This window comes from Triticum dicoccoides, chromosome 3A (genome assembly GCF_002162155.2).
Source record: "Triticum dicoccoides isolate Atlit2015 ecotype Zavitan chromosome 3A, WEW_v2.0, whole genome shotgun sequence".
Classification (NCBI taxonomy): Eukaryota; Viridiplantae; Streptophyta; class Magnoliopsida; order Poales; family Poaceae; genus Triticum; species Triticum dicoccoides.
In genome coordinates this window covers 452,258,824-452,277,237 of record NC_041384.1, presented here as the reverse complement: position 1 = coordinate 452,277,237, position 18,414 = coordinate 452,258,824, and the positions used below count along the sequence as shown (strand labels likewise).

Sequence of the window (18,414 nt, the reverse complement as noted above, 5' to 3'; positions counted from 1 at the left end):
GTCCACCATATACCATCCATGATGACACAAAAACTAATGCAAACAAGTACTCTATCTGTTCCGAATTACTTGTCGCAGGTATGGATGTATCTAGATGTATTTTAGTTTTAGATACATCTATTTCTGCGACGAGTAATGTGGAACGGAGGAAGTAAAACTGAACTGGCTGCCTGACTTGCTAATGGACATGGTTGCATGAGTAGATTAATAAAATCACCGTATGATTGCATGGTAGTGAAAAATATGTTCTTTGAGTAATAGAGAAATATGTAGGGTTGCATCTATCTAGAAGTAGAAATGTTGATTTCCTTCACTAAAAAGGCATACTTTGATTAGTTCTTATATTACTCATATACGGCGTAGTCAAAACCTAGCTAGTCATTTTATGGCCAACTTTGGGAGGTCACAAGTTCGAACAGCTGTGTGACTTGGATCTGGTCCAAAAAAAGTCATTGATATCATACATCGTGATTGTAACATTTGAGTTTGAGTAATACTCCCTCAGTTCGAAAAAGCTTGTCCTAAGCTTATCTCTCAAATGAAATAGAAATGTTTGGGGCTTCAGGGTTTCCTATCAAATGCTATTCAGAAAGCCCAAACAAACAATTAAAGCAGGTAAAAGGCCATCGAAAGTGGAGCAAGCCCACCTTACTCCCTCCGCGTGTCTCTTCTCTCCCGTCGTTCAAGTCCCAAGTCGCAACTCAGATCTCCCCGTCCTCCCAACCCCCGCGAGCTACCACAACACTGCACATCGCCTCTGCTCTCCCCCCGGATCTCTAGATCTCTCGCGCACCCACCCCTCGCCCGCTACGTCGCCGCCGCCGCACGCGGTGGCCACGGCGAGATGCTCCGCCTCAGGGCGTTCCGGCCGACGAGCGACAAGGTGGTGAAGATCCAGCTCCACCCCACTCACCCCTGGCTTGTCACCGCCGACGCCAATGACCGCGTCTCGGTCTGGGACTGGGAGCACCGCCAGGTACCAGCTCGAATTGGGCCCTCTTAATACTTTTCGTCCCCATTTCTTCTCGGCGTGCTAAACCAGCTTAGCAAGCTCTGTTTGCGATCGAATTGATATCTACTTGCTTTGGAATTATCGGCGTTGGGTGGCTAGGTGATCTATGAGCTGAAGGCTGGTGGCGTCGATGAACGGAGGCTGGTTGGTGTGAAGCTTGAGAAGCTCGCCGAGGGAGAAACTGGTATTCTTTGCAGTAATTTTGGTTGCAACAGCTTGTTAGGAATGACATAGGATCGTTATGCGATGTTAGAGTGGTAATGCTAGATTTGCTGGTTTTCTTGTTTGTTGAATCACAATGGACTGTTACTTAAATTGTTCAAATGCCTGTGTTTAACTGATTGCCAGAAGCCATGATGCATGTGTGGAACTACTTTACTTATTGGACTAGTTTCATGTAATGTCATTTATTCTCACACATTCATCCTTAAAAAGTAACAGCAACGATAATTGTTGCACTGAGGGGTTTGAGAGACTTTAGATTTACTATTTTAGAGCCAATACATATTTTTGTCCTTGAACTATCATATGAAGCTCATTTTCTTTCTTGAATACACATGTTGTATTAGAAGGAGAACGCTGATAAGGCGTAGTACAAGTAAAACCGGCGAAAAATCAAATAAATAGAACAAAATGAGATCTAGGCTAGACAAATCTAGAAACTATGTACAAAGGAAAGAAAGCCAAAGCAAACAGAAGCAGAGCAAAAAGGAGACCAAATCCTATGGCTGCTTCTCCAAGGATGTAAGTCTGGTGGCCATGTGTGAGACACAGCACAGTTGCGTCCTCAAACCACAAAACTGACGGAACCAGTCCCTGAACTCTGAATTTTCGCTAGCTTACGTCCCACCGCTTATGTGGTGGTACATGTGGACCAACTGACTCAGTACGGCTAAGTCACTGTCCAGTCATAGGGTGCAAAAAAGACATTCAACGTTCATGACAATAGTCAACAGTAAGGAAGAGAGTTGAAATTCAAAGTTCAGGCCTTCAGGGGCCTGCTCGGTGGCTATATAACAAGAGCAAAATTGTGCCCCAAGTGGATAGTTTGAGAACCAAAGTTTGTTTCATTGTTTATATGTTACCAACATCTCTAGTATAATTTTGAAAGTAATTTGCGAACTTACTTGGAAAACATTCCATAGTCCGAAATCAACTGCAGGCTAGGTTTTAATCCGTGTCGAAGCTAGCTGTAATTTAGTTTTCATGACAATAGTCTGTTTTCTGGCTTCACAACATTCACCTCAACCTTCGCTATACATGGTTTTTGGCATAGTTTTAAATGGTGGGCTATGCCAAATAGGGGCACCCTGCCCAAACAGCTATAGCGGGGCCATGGCCCCCTATTTTCTAACTTTATGAGACATACATCAATACCATTTAGTGGCACACTGCTATTTAGAACTTTAGTTTTTGGTTGTTTGCTTTATTTTTTTGTTGAGGAAATCGTTGACCGGTAGCTGCTAGGTTGGCTGGGGAGTAGGGGATTAATAGGCGAATCGGCAAGTTAATCGGCCAGTTAATCAATTAATTGGATGATTTATCAGTTTATCGGCTACTCGATGACCCTACCAGTAGGGATTAATTGGCAAGTTAACTGGTTAATCGGCCGAATTCTTGAACAGTTTTTTTTGTATTCTCTCTTTTCAAGATGGGCATGCAAATTAGCATACTATATGAGATATAAACTTTTCGCTTAGTCTGGCCTTTGTCAAAATCTGTGCAGATTCTAAAGGAAAGCCCACTGAGGCAATCCGAGGCGGAAGGTATTGATTTGAAAGTTTTTTATATTTCCGCATGGCCCTTTCACATGGTATCTTTTACCTGACATCCTATGGGACAACTGTTATACTTCAAGTGTAAAGCAGGTTTCTTTTTATGATGACGATGTACGCTTTTGGCAACATTGGCGCAATTGCTCTGCTGCTAGCGAGGCTCCAACTGCAGTTAATCAACAATCGTCCGCTTTCAGTGCACCTGCACCATCTACAAGAGGAAGACATTTTGTTGTTATTTGTTGTGAGAACAAAGCAATATTTTTGGACTTGGTGACTATGCGTGGCCGCGATGTTCCTAAGCAAGAGCTTGACAACAAGTCACTTTTATGGTATGATTACTTTGCAGAGTATACATCATTATATCTATATGTAGTTCTTTTCATTTATTCATGGTGTTTACATGCACCTAAATCAGATGTGATTGCCAGGTTTAAGTTTTCTTTAATAATATTTTGGGTTGGTAATGTAAGGCATAAAATAGGAAAACCTTATTTTAGATGTGCGACACTTGTCCTGCATCAAAGTTTACAGGCTATACTGGTTGGATCCATTTCTGGCAGCTGAGTATCCCTGGGTCTTCAATGTTTACTGAAAGTAATAATAATTTATCATTATAGGCAGGCATTGTATTCTTAGTTTTCACAACAGCATATTTGTTCTTAAATCCTAATTACATGTGTTTTGTTGATATTAACAAATACATTTCCATTTGGTATGGGTTCCAACATTTTAGCATTATTCTGTAACTGGAACCTGGACTTGAACCGAGCTGAAATGCTACATTCATCATTCATCAACCTTATGTTTTTCTATTGGTGCTGCTGCATTTCATGGTATATTTACTTATTCAGATCATATACATAAGAAAATGAATCGATCACTGCCAAGTTCCGTACAGGATTAAGAACTACAAACAGCTTGGCTTATGTTATCTACCCATCTTGAAAACCCAATTCAACATACATCTCCTGAACAGCAAGTACTTTCAAACTTTAGACTAGTGCTAGATGTTGACTAAGAGCATGTTTGTGCTTTTGCAGTATGGAGTTCCTCTCCAGGTCATCTTCTAGTGATGCCCCTCTTGTTGCATTCGGGGCGTCCGATGGTGTGATTAGAGTTCTCTCAATGATGACATGGAAGGTTACACATCTTATACCTGCCCCCTCTGTTTCTCCGTAACTGCATTTTAAACCTAGCAGTTTGGTCCTTGCAGCTTGTGAGAAGGTATACTGGTGGACATAAAGGAGCAATATCTTGCTTAATGACATTCATGTCTGCAGCCGGCGAGGTAAATTTTCACATAGTCTGTTTTGTTTTAGGCTTTGGTCTCATCTGTTTGGTCATCAAACTGTGATTTACCCCTGTTGACTATTATGTTCACATGCCATGTGTCGTTTGTTGTACTTATCTCTATTTCATTGTTGTTAGTTTCTGCAGCATTTTCATTTTTCGCATGGTACTGTTGACCAGTAAGGTACTATTGTATATTTACTAATCAATAACAATGTGTGGCTACAGGTACATTTAGTTTCTGGTGGTAGTGATGGCCTGCTGGTATTATGGAGCGCTGATCATATCCATGACTCTCGGGAACTTGTACCTAAGATTAGTTTGAAGGTATCATTTTTAAACATTTATTTATTTCTGTTTTCCCAAAATGCAGAATATTTATGTAAATCATGTAAATGGTAGAATCGCCAGCTTCTCTAGCTCTCACCCAGGACTCTCTCTAAAGAGATGTGCTTCACACACACAAAGAGCTACTACTAGTGGGAAGCTTTATTAGATATCTCAACTGCCACAAGCTTACATTTTACATATCGGGTGCCTGCTTCTTATATAGGCTTTAGGGGAGGTGCTACAGTAGCCAACCTACACAATTCACAGCCTAGCTGTGTACCCTGGAAACTACAGCTAGCTATTACAGCTCACTCTCATCTTCCTTAACTACTAAGTCACCCAAGACCAAAATATCCTAAAAGAGCTGCTAGTCTGCTACTACAGGACACAAGGATTATCCTAATACATTTTGCCAAACTCAAATTGTCTTCTTGTTCTTCCATGCATCTGTTTGGTATATGACAAGATTAACTCTTAACAGTAAATAAATAACATTAGTAAGCAGTTTAGCATCTGGGTTGTTTAATACTGGCTTCTTTTTTATGGGTATCTTTTTGAAGGCTCACGATGGAGGGGTGGTTGCGGTTGAACTTTCAAGGGTAATGGGAAGTGCGCCACAGCTCATTACAATAGGGGCTGATAAAACTTTAGCCATATGGGATACCGTTACATTCAAGGTATGCACATTCAATATTTCCATGTAACTGTATGTTTTGTTAGTATTCTATAAAGATATATTATAGACTAGCATATTTGTTGTGCAGGAAATAAGGCGCATTAAACCAGTACCTAAACTTGCCTGCCATAGTGTTGCATCTTGGTGCCACCCTCGTGCACCAAACCTTGATATTCTGACTTGTGTCAAGGACTCCCATATTTGGTATTTTCTTTATCTGTTTGGAATGAAAATCAGATTGTAGATATTCTGTATTGATGACAAAAGAAAAAAAACACATGCATAATTTTGCATTCTGTATTGCTACAGGGCCATAGAACATCCGACTTATTCTGCTTTAACAAGACCACTCTGCGAATTGTCCTCGCTTGTTCCTCCACAAGCCCTTGCACAGCATAAGAAACTGAGGGTATGCTTCTGGACTGATTCCTTTAACAAAAAATGTTATTTTGTCATTTCAGGTCAAGCTATTGTCTTTTCTGACCTTTATCTGATGACAGTACAATATTGTGTAAATATTTGTTTCTTTTTCATGTTCTCCCTGCTTTGGTTACTGTAGTGCTACAGAGCTAGGCATGTGCGTTGTAACTAAAAATGTGACACACAGCCAGAGCGTAAAGCTCACAACAATCACCTGTCATGTACTCATGTTGTTAGCGTTCTTTATCCATTAATTATGTTTAAGTGTTAAATGTATGCTCCGAGTGACCTGTGGATGATGCAGTTTGCAAAGGCCGTATTCCACATCGTTCTGGACTTAAAAATGGAAAGAGAATTATGATGCATCAGCGAAAGATAACTTGAATCTACATAATGCCAAAAAAAAATCTGGTTTACGGTACTCCATGTCGCTGAGGGAATGCTGGTTTCCATTTAAAGATAAGGCCACCATGGTACATTTTGTCAAACATGCTAACATAGTCTGAAATTTGTGACTACTCTAGGTTTACTGCATGGTGGCACATCCCTTGCAACCACATCTTGTTGCTACTGGAACAAACATCGGTATTATTTTAAGTGAGTTCGATCCAAGAGCACTACCGGCTGTTGCTCCTCTACCAGCACTGACAGAAAGCAAGGAACACTCTGCTGTTTACATTGTTGAAAGAGAACTTAAGTTGCTGAATTTCCAATTGTCAAACACAGCAAACCCGTCCCTTGGAAGTGCATCTGAAGCAGGAAGATCAAGGAGTGAATCTATAGATCAGCTGATAGTTAAGCAAAGCAAGAAGCATATCAGCACACCCGCTCCTCATGATTCGTATTCAATTCTTTCAGCTAGCAGTTCTGGAAAGTAAGTATTTCTGCCATCTTATCACCTAGCACTTGACTACTACAAAAGATAGAGACAATTACACACTCGGTTTTTCTATTTCATGAATCTCTTGTTGGCTGCAGTACACATGCCCCCTAGCTGAATACTTTCTAGTCTTTATTCTGGATACTGTTGCATTATACACTGTGCGAGAGCTTTAGTGTTAGATGGTAGTTATTTCGCCCGTTATGTGCTGTGAGTTATTTGTTGCAATCTATGAAAATTTAGAAGTCAATGTTTGCAATATCTATTCTGTTTTGCCATGTCCTAATGTTTTGCGGTGCTTGTGTAAGCTATAGTTAGTTGCTCTGTGGATATATCTTGTGATTTCAAATAAATTTCTAAAACAAAGTATTTACTTATATGCAGGTATGTTGCAGTTGTATGGCCAGACATTCCTTCATTCGTTGTGTACAAAGCTAGTGATTGGTCAGTTGTTGATTCAGGCACGGGAAAACTTTTTGCATGGGACAGCTGTCGTGACAGATATGCTTTGGTCGAGAGTGCATTGGCTCCAAGGATGCCACTTATTGTGAAAGGTGGTTCCTCTAAAAAGGCAAAAGAAGCAGCTGCAGCAGCAGCTCAAGCAGCAGCTGCAGCTGCTAGTGCTGCTTCTTCAGCCACAGTACAAGTTCGCATTTTGTTAGATGACGGAACAGCTCATGTTCTGCAGAGATCCATTGATGGCCGTAGTGAACCGGTAGGTAATTGTCGTTTATGATATATTCTTTATGAACCATGGAGAATCTTTCTTCTCCTTTCAATACACCAGTTTGATGGAAAGACAGTGATTATATCTGTTTACTTTTGTGGTTGTTTCTTGATGGAAATGCAAAGATCATCGGCGTCACTTATAGAAAACCATCGTAAAATGCCTGATACATGCTGGAAAATTTCCATCCTAAGTAGCTTAGTTACATTCAAACATTGTCGAAACAAATATTTGGCCACATTTTGACATGATGCAGTAATGTTTTTTTTGGGCGTAATAGAGCTATAATTTTGTAATTATTTGATATGAAAAGGTTCATTTTCTCTTTTCTGGGCTGAAATGTTTTTAGTTCATTTAATGTTACTCTTTACCATACAAATTACAATATGAAATTTATTTCTGATTATATTGTGCTTGGTTAATTGTACTGATTACTTATTTTAAAAATCTGTCGGCGTTGCCGTTGTTCAGGAAATGCCTGTGCTTTAATACCGTGTTGTAGCTGTCTTGCATACATCGTTGCTGAAACATAACGTGGTATGCAATGCTAATTTAGATGTTCGCATGGTTGCGTGTGTTAGGATAATCGTGACTTGATTCGTTCAAAGTCAGTTGTATTAGTGCGCACGGCAGGAGCAAGCTGGATGTGCAAGTCTGTTAGCCGTGCATGTAGTTTGGCGTAATCAATTAGGTTGCTAGGAGTCCTAGTCAAGTGGATAATGGAGAGATTCCAGCAGGCGTTGCGTGGCTTTGGACGTGGATATAGGTAGTTTGTTTACATGCATCCATGAGGATAGTGGCTGGTTGAGAGGCCGGGTCGTGCGTGCACAGGTTAGTGGCATGTGTATGTGTCTCCTATTTAAGGTGTAGCCAGAGGTGCGTGTGTGCGCTCACCGTGAGGAGTAGTAGCTGGAGTTAGTCTCCAGGCGTGTGTAGTCTCCCATGTATGGTGTGTGGTATGTCCCCAGTTTGAGTAAAGAGAAGCCGTTCGTCGCCGAGGCATATGTCGCCGCAAATAGTCGTGTGCTTGAGTTCGTCTCTTCCGTTTGGTGTTCGTGTCGCCGGAGGGCTGGTTCGGCGTGTGTCGCCGGAGGGTTCGTCGCAACAGCGTGTTCTTGCTTCCACCTCATATCCTTGGTTGACCAGTTAAAAGAATCTTAACTTTCTGATGGTTCTTTTGGGCTCCTTGTGAGAGAAATTTTTATAGCACTTTTGTGGGATTTCAATCTATAGGAATTTTTCCATTAGAGGCGATTTAGATCATAAGACTGACAAACTCCTATGGATTGCTTTCCTGCGCCCCAGTTCTATAGATTCCTAGCGAGAGGTTTGACCTAATTGAATTTTCCCTTCATTCCTGGATGCACCTTCTCTCTCTTGGAATTCCTGCAAAAATCCTGTTGAGCATCGAGAGGGCCGTGTTTGCAGTTTTCGTTTCCTGTAGGATTCATCAAGTCATGGCATATCAATTCTTATCCCTGTTTCTTAGAAATTTTGAATCCTGCATTCCAAAGAGGTTTAGTTTACTGTGTTACTCTTAGTGTTATATTGTTTCAAGAGATTTATGGTTCTGTTCTTGCAGGTCGTTGGCTTGCATGGTGGTGCTCTTCTTGGTGTTACATACCGAACATCTCGTAGAATCAGTCCTTTGACGGCCACTGCTATATCAACTGTTCAATCAATGCCCCTATCAGGCTTCGGAGGAAGTGGATCATCTTTTGCTTCGGATGACCCATTTTCCTCCAGAGAAGGGCCGCCCCAAAATTTCCAGTTATACAGGTATGTATGCACCTAGGTATTTCATGCTTTCTGCATATCTAGAAAGTTTATTTATTGGCAAATGCGGAATGATCCTATGCTATGTATTATTACTTGTATTAACTTAGCTAACTTTTTTCTTTCCTATACCCATGATATTTGCAGCTAATGTTTGTGTTATCCTGAAACTGCCTACTTAACTACATTTGGTTGGTGCAGCTGGGAGACCTATCAGCCCGTAAGCGGCTTACTTGCACAACCTGAATGGACTGTGTGGGACCAAACTGTTGAATATTGTGCATTTGCTTATCAGCAGTACATTGTAATTTCTTCCCTGCGACCTCAGTTTAGGTATCTTGGGGATGTTTCAATTCCTTCTGCTACTGGTGCTGTTTGGCATCGTAGACAGTTGTTTGTGGCTACACCAACAACCATTGAGTAAGTTAACCCTTTTGTGTATAGTCCGAATAATTCATTTAGTGCCCCCAATATTTTCGTTATCATGTGTGCCCAATTTATGCTGCTGAGTCTGTTTGAAACTCTTGATTGTCTTCTAATAATGCTACACTTGGTGTGCGATGCAATATGGTAAATAGAAAAAGTGCTGTAGGAAGCTTATGACTCTTTGCGTGATTCACGTCATGTTGCCCAATAAATTTTGAAGACCATTTTACAGTCATGAAGTTGTATTGTAATATAATTTACATCCAATGGCTTAGAAAGTGGCAGTGCTAGGATATTGAGAAGGCAGCTACTTATATATTACTCCCTCCATCCCAAAATACTTGTCATGGTTTTAGTTCAATTGAACTAAAACCAGGACAAGTATATTGGGACAGAGGAAGTAGTTCTGTTTAATTTTTAATTTTAAAGTGCTATTATTTTGAATATTTGTTGTGGGTAAAATGGAGTTGTGGTCTAGGTAGATTTTTGCCAGCAAATGGTGTTTTCATGCTTTGACAGCACTCCTGGCTCTCGGAAAAAAAGCTTTGGTAGCACATGGGACTTCTTTCTATCTCTTGAACTTTTGAACAATATTTTGCAGGTGCGTCTTTGTTGATGCTGGAGTTGCTGCCATTGATATTGAGACAAAAAAGAGGAAAGAAGAAATGAAAGCAAGAGAAGCTCAGGGTCGAGCAGTTGCAGACCATGGAGATTTGGCTCTTATCACAGTCGAAGGTCCCCAGGTCACTGCAAGTGAAAAAATATCATTAAGACCTCCTATGTTGCAGGTGCGTATTTGTGTATGTTGAATGCTGCTAGTAATCCTTTTTTACTCTATTAGCTTGTTTTCTTCCTTGTTCACTAAGGGTGTGTTTGATACCCTGCATGACTCTAGCATGCTACCCCCCCACCCCCACCCCGCCTGAGACATGCATAGTACATACAACTGATGGTTGCCTGTATGTGCTGAGACTTTGTTTGGTAGCCTGTTTCTCCTGAGAGTTAAGACATAATGTGCTGAGACTTTGTTTGGTAGCCTTTATCTGAGGTAGATGTGGTTACCTCCTCCTTAAGGTGGTGAGGATACCACAATAGTTAGGAAACACAATGAAGTAAAATTTGCGTGCACAATTGAATGAAGATTTCTTCTTTACCTGGTAGTGTGTTCCCCTACTGTTTTATCAATGGTTAAATGGTAACAAGAGCACATGCTTTCTCTAGAAAAACTTATTAGTAACAAAAACTGCATATTCAAAGGAGTGTTTCATACGTGGGTCATCACAAAAACATTTGCATTCTCTTGAAACAAACTAGATGCACGGTGTACAGGAACCATATGTACAGAACAGTAACCAGCAACTTGTATCACAGTGCTCTTTGTACGAAGGTTTCAAAAATCCCTGATATATATCAAAATATGCACATTCAGATTCTAAAAGTATAAATATTCATATTCTTGATTATCAATTTCTATAATCACAAATTGGGAATAGAAAGCCTGCTAACCAACCAGGAGTTACTATTGCCTGAAGTAGTTTGACATGTTAGTTATTCAGTTCTTGGCTGCCGGCTGTAGCAGTATGCTCGTGAGCCACGCTTCTACTTGCTCCAAGGGCCTCCCGACACCGACAATACCAGCTGGGTCGCGCCCTCGCCACACCTGCGGGCGGCGGAGGGTGGAGGACTGCGGCGCTGGCGAAGAACAGGGGGTGGCTTGACTTGGACGGCGGCGGTTCAATTTGGACGGCGGCCCACAGTGCTCTGTTGCGGCGGAGAAGATGAGGAGGAGGAGGCGCACGGCGTGGTGGTTAGTCGCCGGAGTAGGCAAGAGCTCAAAGCGGAGGAGACTGCGCGGGGAGGTGAGGAACTCCGGCGAACAGGGCGGTGGTGGGGATGGGCGTGGCGGCGGCGGCGACGCTGGGATCTAGGAAGTGATGCGAGGCAGTGAAGGGGCTCCGGCGGCTGTGGTTTCCTTCGTCTCGAAGGGTTGAGAGAGTGGCGGCTAGGTTAAGGGGGGTTCATTTCGGGTGGGTAGCCCTCGTCGTCGTGCGTGATGGGTTGGGGAGGGCATTGGTGGGTTGCGGGGAGATTTTTCTGGGGGTTCAATGGAGTGAACCCTCCCACCACCTGTTTGCAAGCGAGCATGGCCGAGGCCCTCTTTTGCATGAGATGGGCATGGCTGAGGAGAGCCCATACACCCTACCAAACAGCAAACAGTGGGCCGGGTAGGGAATATCTGAGACCATTCGGCCTCCCAAACACACCCTAAATGTTATTAGAAGCCAGGGTTAATAGTAGCCAGTTTTGTAATCTATGTCATTTTGATGTTCTTCACTGTGTTATGCACGATTTCTCTTTACCTGTACAGCTTTCGTCTCCATGCTCCTTTTTACATGTAGTAGCTAGTATTATGTGCTATTGTTGATTACAGCCTGTACTCTAATTTTCCAGGTTGTTCGTTTAGCCTCCTTTCAGCATGCTCCATCGATACCACCATTTATAGTGCCGAAGCAATCCAAATTAAATGGGGATGATTCAGTATTTCTGAAAGAATTGGATGATAGAAGATATTCTGAAGTGGCTGTTGCTGGAGGAGGGGTATCGGTTGCAGTAACTCGCTTTCCTCCTGAGCAGAAAAGACCTATTGGACCACTTGTCCTGGTTGGTGTCAGAGATGGAGTTCTGTGGCTCGTTGACAGGTAATACATATTGTAAGGACATCAAGAGCAGTTCCTTGATCCTTTATGCACAAGAGAGTGCTGGTGGAAATGGAAATAAAATTCACTCAAATAAGCCTAAGTTCTTAATTTTTATTTGTTCTGGTGATATCTGAGATGCCGATTTTGATGCAATTCTGACACTTACAATATTCCTATAAGGTATATGTGTGCACATGCCTTGTCTCTCAGCCATCCCGGTATTAGATGTCGGTGCCTTGCAGCATATGGAGATCCAGTTAGTGCTGTCAAATGGTATGTGTTTATGCTTTAGAGCGTTGCATTTTGTCTACTTACGCAAGCGGTAGGAATGACAACTTAAAACCAATCATGCAGGGCTACTAGACTTGGCCGAGAGCACCATGATGACCTTGCTCAATTTATGCTTGGAATGGGCTATGCTACTGAAGCACTTCATTTACCTGGAATATCCAAGAGGCGAGAATTCTTGCCGCTTTGATTGTTCTGTCGTCAGATATCATTATAGCATCGCATCATATTCATGTGTTTCTCTTTATTTAACTGTATTATCATGTTTTGAGTCAAGGATATCTGTTGATATTGATAGATAAATCCTCACTATTTTCATGAGTTTAAATTTGTGCTGATATTTCTCAGGTTAGAATTCGATCTTGCAATGCAAAGCAAGGACTTGAAAAGAGCACTTGCATGTCTGCTGACAATGAGCAATAGCCGAGACGTGGGACAAGAAACTACTGCTACTGATGTTACGCAGATTCTCAATTTAGCAGTAGCTAAGCAGGCTAAGCAAGAAAGTCTTGCAGATGCCGTGCAGGGAATAGTGAAATTTGTCAAGGAGTTTTTTGACCTTATTGATGCCGCAGATGCCACCGGCCAGGCTGAAATTGCTCGTGAAGTTCTGAAGAGATTAGCTGCGGCAGCTTCTGTAAAGGGAGCTCTGCATGGGCAAACCTTACGAGGCCTGGCACTACGTCTTGCAAACCATGGGGAACTTACTAGACTATCGGTATGGTACTTTGACCTAATAATATTTTACTGACAGAACTCGGTTCTCGGCTATAATGATGATTGCCATCCATAATGACAGTTATGAAATGTCATGATTATGGAGTACACCTAGACCACATGCCTACTATTGGCAATTATTTCTGGAATATGGCAAGACACCTTGTTCATGCATGCATGCTAAAACCTCTTGTCTGTTGACGTATTATGTTTCGTTTATGATGATTTGCACATGTTGCACTTTTTCAGGGTTTAGTGGCCAATTTGATCACAGCTGGCCATGGATGTGAAGCAGCATTTGCAGCTGCAGTTCTGGGTGATAATGCCCTCATGGAGAAAGCATGGCAAGACACAGGAATGCTGGCTGAGGCCGTTTTACATGCTCAAGTAAGTTTTATATTGAATTCCATTCGAAGAGCACTGGTGTCAACCAATCATCTTAGCCATCCATAATCGTTAGATCCAATGGCTAAGAAAATAAGTTGGTCATGCGTATGGCCTATTTGGTAGGTATCCAGATCATTGTTTTTGCAGCTCTCTGCTCTTGATCCACCGAGGATCTGAATCTAGCTGGTAAAAGCATTCAGCTACTGGTTGGCTCCAAAAACATTGAAATGGTGGTTTTGGAATAAATAGACCATAATACCCTTGGTTCCAACACCTGGGACTAAAAGGACACGCAATTGCTGGCTATCTTTTTAATTTTCTTATTAAGTCGTATGATTCCTTATGCATTTTAATGGACAAAATATAGCGTCCCTCATACCTCAGTGAACATGGTATACTTTGCACTGTGATTGCACTACATAATGCTTGTGTATACATACACACTTTTTACTATCAACAAGCTTTCAGGTATGCCTGGTTGGAATGTGCAACAATATCTAGTCCATATACTGTTACAACATGTTTGGTTGGGGGTAGTTAGAGTTAGGGATGGAAATTGAAGGGTACAGGCTTTAAATCTATGTATGGTTAGAGGGAATGGTAATTGAGGAGGGATTAGGTATTGGAGTTGAGAATGCAACTCCCACAGTTTAAACAACAGGGGAGGGGTTGGAAATTGTTTTAGTGATTCATCTTGGCCCTTCATCACAACTTATGTTATCATCCCTTACCTAATCCTCATCAATTCCCAGTAACCCAAAAAGGGGATGAAGTTCTCCCTCCCACACGTAATTTCTGTTAGATACCAAACAATGGTTTGGAAAAAAACCCTGACACACCATGTCTAATCTCAATACGATTCCTTCTAAACTCCCATTCATCTTCCCAATTATGCCAGACACGCTGTTAGTAATTCGTCTAGGCATACACGTACAGAAGAGCCAACAATTTTCAATGATCAAGCCTGATTTGCTTCAGTTTAACATCAAGTGATTGCTTACAGTCCACAACAGAGATCAAAATTGCATCAATTACATTCGTTCAATACACAAGGAATCACACACACGCAATGTAGTGCATCCTGACACATGATGCGACACAAATTTGGATCTGGGCACACATTCAGTTCATCTCCATGGATCTTGCAAAGGGAAGACATTAGAAGAGCAGCGCAGCAACAAGGATCAGTTTTTTGGGGGCGTCATATGAGTAGGGTATACACGGTGCAGAAGGCTGTCGCCGATAGTTACTGGTACTGGTCGTCGTCGCATGAGCTCGTGCCGGTAGGAATAGGCAGCTCTTGTGCTCACCGTCGCCTCTAAGTTCAATGTAGGGGGCTAGAAAAGGTTAGAAATGATATATCAAATAAACCGGTACGGGGTCAGAGATGGCTCATGGCATCTGCAAGTAAGTTGACCCATCTCCTCTGGACAGATTTGTTTTGCCCCGTGAGGATTTACGGAGAGGCTGCCCCTCCGTTCTAGTTGTTTTTCTGCCCCAGCTCTTGCCTGCTCCATGGATCTCCTTTTGAGGAGCCAGATGTGTTTGGCTCGGCCCGTTCGGCTACCATCCAGAATCTCAGTTTGGGAGCCGTACCGAAAATGCCCTTATTATCTGCTACTCCTCGATTAATTGCTTCAAATATCAGAACATACTCCTACCAATAGTCCCTATAAGACTTAAAAGCACCACTAACACCCTGCCTAGATGCATGTGTTTTCTGCTCTGCCTATATGACTTGTTCTTCCTCTCCTTCCCTTGATACCCTATTCTCCTCAGTTGATTTCTGTATATTCAGAATGCATGAGTAAATGATTAAAAAGAATGGAGTTGATGCACTTCCTTGCAGTTTCAAGTTTCACCTAGCATGAGATCAGTCCATCTATTATGAAGCACTGGTTCGTCCTCCAAAAATTTATAATATTACAGAACATTGTGGCCGGAGGTTTGGTTTATATAATTCGTGCAAATACATTGCAAAGAACTTGTATGATTGCTAGTGACGTCATTGCTCGTGAGATAGCTAAGCATTACGGTTGTCTATAATAAATGAGTTCAATGCATTGTGCTGCTGCTGGTTCCCCTAAAGATGATGTCGCCTTTTTCACTTTGCCGAGTGATCTACGATGAGTATGATTTTCAAGTTCTTACAAGGATCTTCCTCTCTCTAGGCCCATGGTCGTCCATCGTTAAGGAGCTCGGTCATAACATGGAACAAGATGCTGCAAAAGGAGCTGGATCACATGCCAACCGTAAAAACCGATGCTGCAGCAGCATTCTTGGCTTCTCTTGAGGACCCGAAGCTCACTAGTTTGGGAGAAACTGAGAAAAAGCCACCAATTGAAATACTTCCTCCTGGAATGCCGCCTCTATCTGCACCTCCCATTATTATTAAAAAGGCTGCTGCAAAACCTGGGCTTCCTAATGCCGCACAGACCCCAGGTGCTCCCATGAATCAAGGCACCCCAATGGCTCAAGGTACTCCCATGAATCAAAGCACCCCAATGGCCCAAGGTACTCCTGTGGCTCAAGGTGCCCCCATGGCTCAAGCCCCTCCTGCTCTGGCACAAAGCACCGATGAGGTAAAGCCATTGGAGGCTACAACAGCTCCTGACAATGTGGAGGCTACAGCAGCTACTAGCAATGCCGAAGCTACTGCAGCCCCTGGTACTGCGGAAGCTACAGAAGCTCCGGTTCCAGACCCAACAAGCAGCAGTCCTGACGCTGCTGCTGCTCCTGCTCCAGCAGCTGATTCCAGTGGCACTGCACTTGCTGTTACTCCCAGTGATTCTACAAATGATGCACCTTCTACCAAGGAACCAGAGACACAGGATAAACCACCTTCAACAGAGGCGTCGCCATCACCTCCACCCAGTATTTCTGCTGTATAAAAATCTTTCTGATTCAGTTCTCATAGCAGTGTGACATTTTTTTTATGTGTGTTGATTCCTTTGTCCCACTGTAATTTTTTCCATTGGTATAGATATTTGTTATATGCAGTGCTCAAAAGACGACGAGCAGTATATGAGTAGCCATGTACATCTGCTGTTCTCGTCAGGAAGAGAACTATACCGCGACTGGAGCCGTAGCCCAAGCCTTTTGTGATTTGTCATATCATGTTGTTTGTGATTTGTCGACATGAGGCAATTGAAGTTTTGTAAGATGAGTTAATCATGTTTGGATGCCAATGCTGCATGTTGATGTGCCTCGGAGTTCTTGTCGTGTGACCAGTTTGTATATAGTCCTAGCTCCATTTCTTTTTTACTTTCTGCATAATTTTTTTGTGTTGTTTTGCGTTTTTTTACCATTTAGTCTGTGCCTTATGCATGTGAATCATGCATTGATATGTGTGTCTGAAGTTATATGCAGACAAAGGATGTTATGTGATTCATGGGAAGAATGCCGCCAGGTGAAGTAACATATCAATCTCTTAACTATTGTCGGATATGTTTTCAGGAAAATATAGCAACGAGCCACATACTTGTTTGCCCAGAATTGGACGTGCCTGCAGCTCAGTCAAAGTCGTCTCAAATAGCTAGTGTGTCTGAAGCGGATAGCGTAGGACGAACGATATAGTTGTCGTCAATCCCGAGACTTCTTCTGCTTGCTTAAACACATTCGTCAACCCGAAAAAGCTATGCCACTTTCCGTGCTACTCACGCTTCAGCATACATGTTTGCAGTTGTACTGCTTCACTTCGGTTTAAGAGAAGTCTACGATTAAACTTAGGGCATTGCAACCACAAGCACACGCACAAAGAAGGAAAAAAATGGAAAGCATATCTCCATGCATCATCAGGAAGCATATTTCCATCAATTAGGTTTAAACATATTTCCATGATCCACATATTAGGAAGGAAAAATCTTAGGAACTGAGGCTGGGGGAGACTTTGTGCAGTGGCTTTTTCCTAGAGGACTTTCTTTTTACCGTGGCTAGTTTGCTAAAGTGGTAAGGGAAGCAGCCCAAACCAACTATCAAACAACATATATACACTGTCTGACAGGGTGGCCTCATGGCCCATCACAACCTCGACCAACCACATGGCTTCTTTCCCAGGAAGCTTAGAGTTTTAGTAGATGCAGATGTTTTTTGTTTTGTAAATGTCACTGGTGCTGTAGCCGCAGTTCTTTCGAATTCTTGGGGTGAAGCTGTTGCTGGGACGCCGAAGTTGCTATAGGATCTGAAGCTAATTACTGAAGTCAGCTGCACTAAGGTTCTTGTTGTCCGACTATCGAGCTGGTTGAAGCGTGCAATGGGAGGACCGACATTTGGAGCCCTGATGCAGCAATACTTGCAGATTGTTTCCATTTAGCTACTGATGTTTTTTTTTTCAAGCATTGTCCAAGGGAAGCAAATAGATCGACACATTATTTAGCGAGGTTTTATTATGATTGTAAATCTAGATATGATTGGGTAGATGATGCTCACAGGTTTTTACTAGCACATATACCCTTAAATGTAACTCTGCCAAAGTTTAAATAAAAGTGCAATGAGGCTTTCCCTTCAAGAAAAAAAGTGAACTAAAATTTCAGAAGCCACGTAACTTCAGAAAATTCAGTTCATTTGGTTGAACTAAGATGGGTCTGAGGGTACCTTGAGGGTCACAAATTTGCATCTTTCTAGACCTCCAAATGCTAGGATGTGTGATTTTTTGAACTCTTTAAGCTTTTATGATGTACCTCGAGAATGTATTCGGAAAACTTTATATAATTTTTTTAGTTGGAACTCTGTATAAGCCTGGTCGTAATGAAAGTATCATCTCATTGATACCATATCATAATAAATATTATACTACTATGTGTCATGCATGACAATAATTAAAGTCATCTATTATACTAACTAGAAGAACGCCCGTGTGTTGCAACGGGGCCACATTAACTTTAAAAGTTCAATATCAATTATGTTAATATTACATTTAATATTCTTATACATATTAAATGACATTGACGACCTTTTTTACCATCAAATTCTCACACACACACCCTCTCCCTCCCTCTTCCTCACTCTC

The 18,414-nt window shown here is 42.0% G+C and overlaps 1 protein-coding gene across 1 annotated transcript; it reads left to right on the top strand.

The window, feature by feature from the left end:
- The first annotated feature begins 651 nt into the window (after positions 1-651).
- On the top strand, positions 652-16,614 carry LOC119268525. Its single transcript, XM_037550185.1, has 21 exons — positions 652-976; positions 1,112-1,196; positions 2,739-2,778; positions 2,871-3,119; positions 3,831-3,930; positions 4,004-4,078; positions 4,309-4,407; positions 4,971-5,087; positions 5,175-5,290; positions 5,396-5,495; positions 6,031-6,380; positions 6,771-7,101; positions 8,696-8,892; positions 9,091-9,309; positions 9,917-10,103; positions 11,767-12,014; positions 12,195-12,287; positions 12,369-12,470; positions 12,651-13,020; positions 13,269-13,406; positions 15,578-16,614. Exons 1-21 carry the CDS (start codon positions 845-847, stop codon positions 16,295-16,297), a joined length of 4,068 nt encoding a protein of 1,355 aa, XP_037406082.1. The 5' UTR covers positions 652-844; the 3' UTR covers positions 16,298-16,614.
- The last annotated feature ends 1,800 nt before the right edge of the window (positions 16,615-18,414 follow it).

What these genes read in the sequence shown, in the direction of transcription:
- LOC119268525 (XM_037550185.1), top strand. Translation starts at nt 845, where the DNA reads ATGCTCCGCCTCAGGGCGTTCCGGCCGACGAGCGACAAGGTGGTGAAG. An exon ending in GTCAAGGACTCCCATATTTG is followed by an intron (nt 5,291 to 5,395) that starts GTATTTTCTTTA and finishes GTATTGCTACAG; the next exon opens with GGCCATAGAACATCCGACTT. An exon ending in CAAAATTTCCAGTTATACAG is followed by an intron (nt 8,893 to 9,090) that starts GTATGTATGCAC and finishes TGGTTGGTGCAG; the next exon opens with CTGGGAGACCTATCAGCCCG.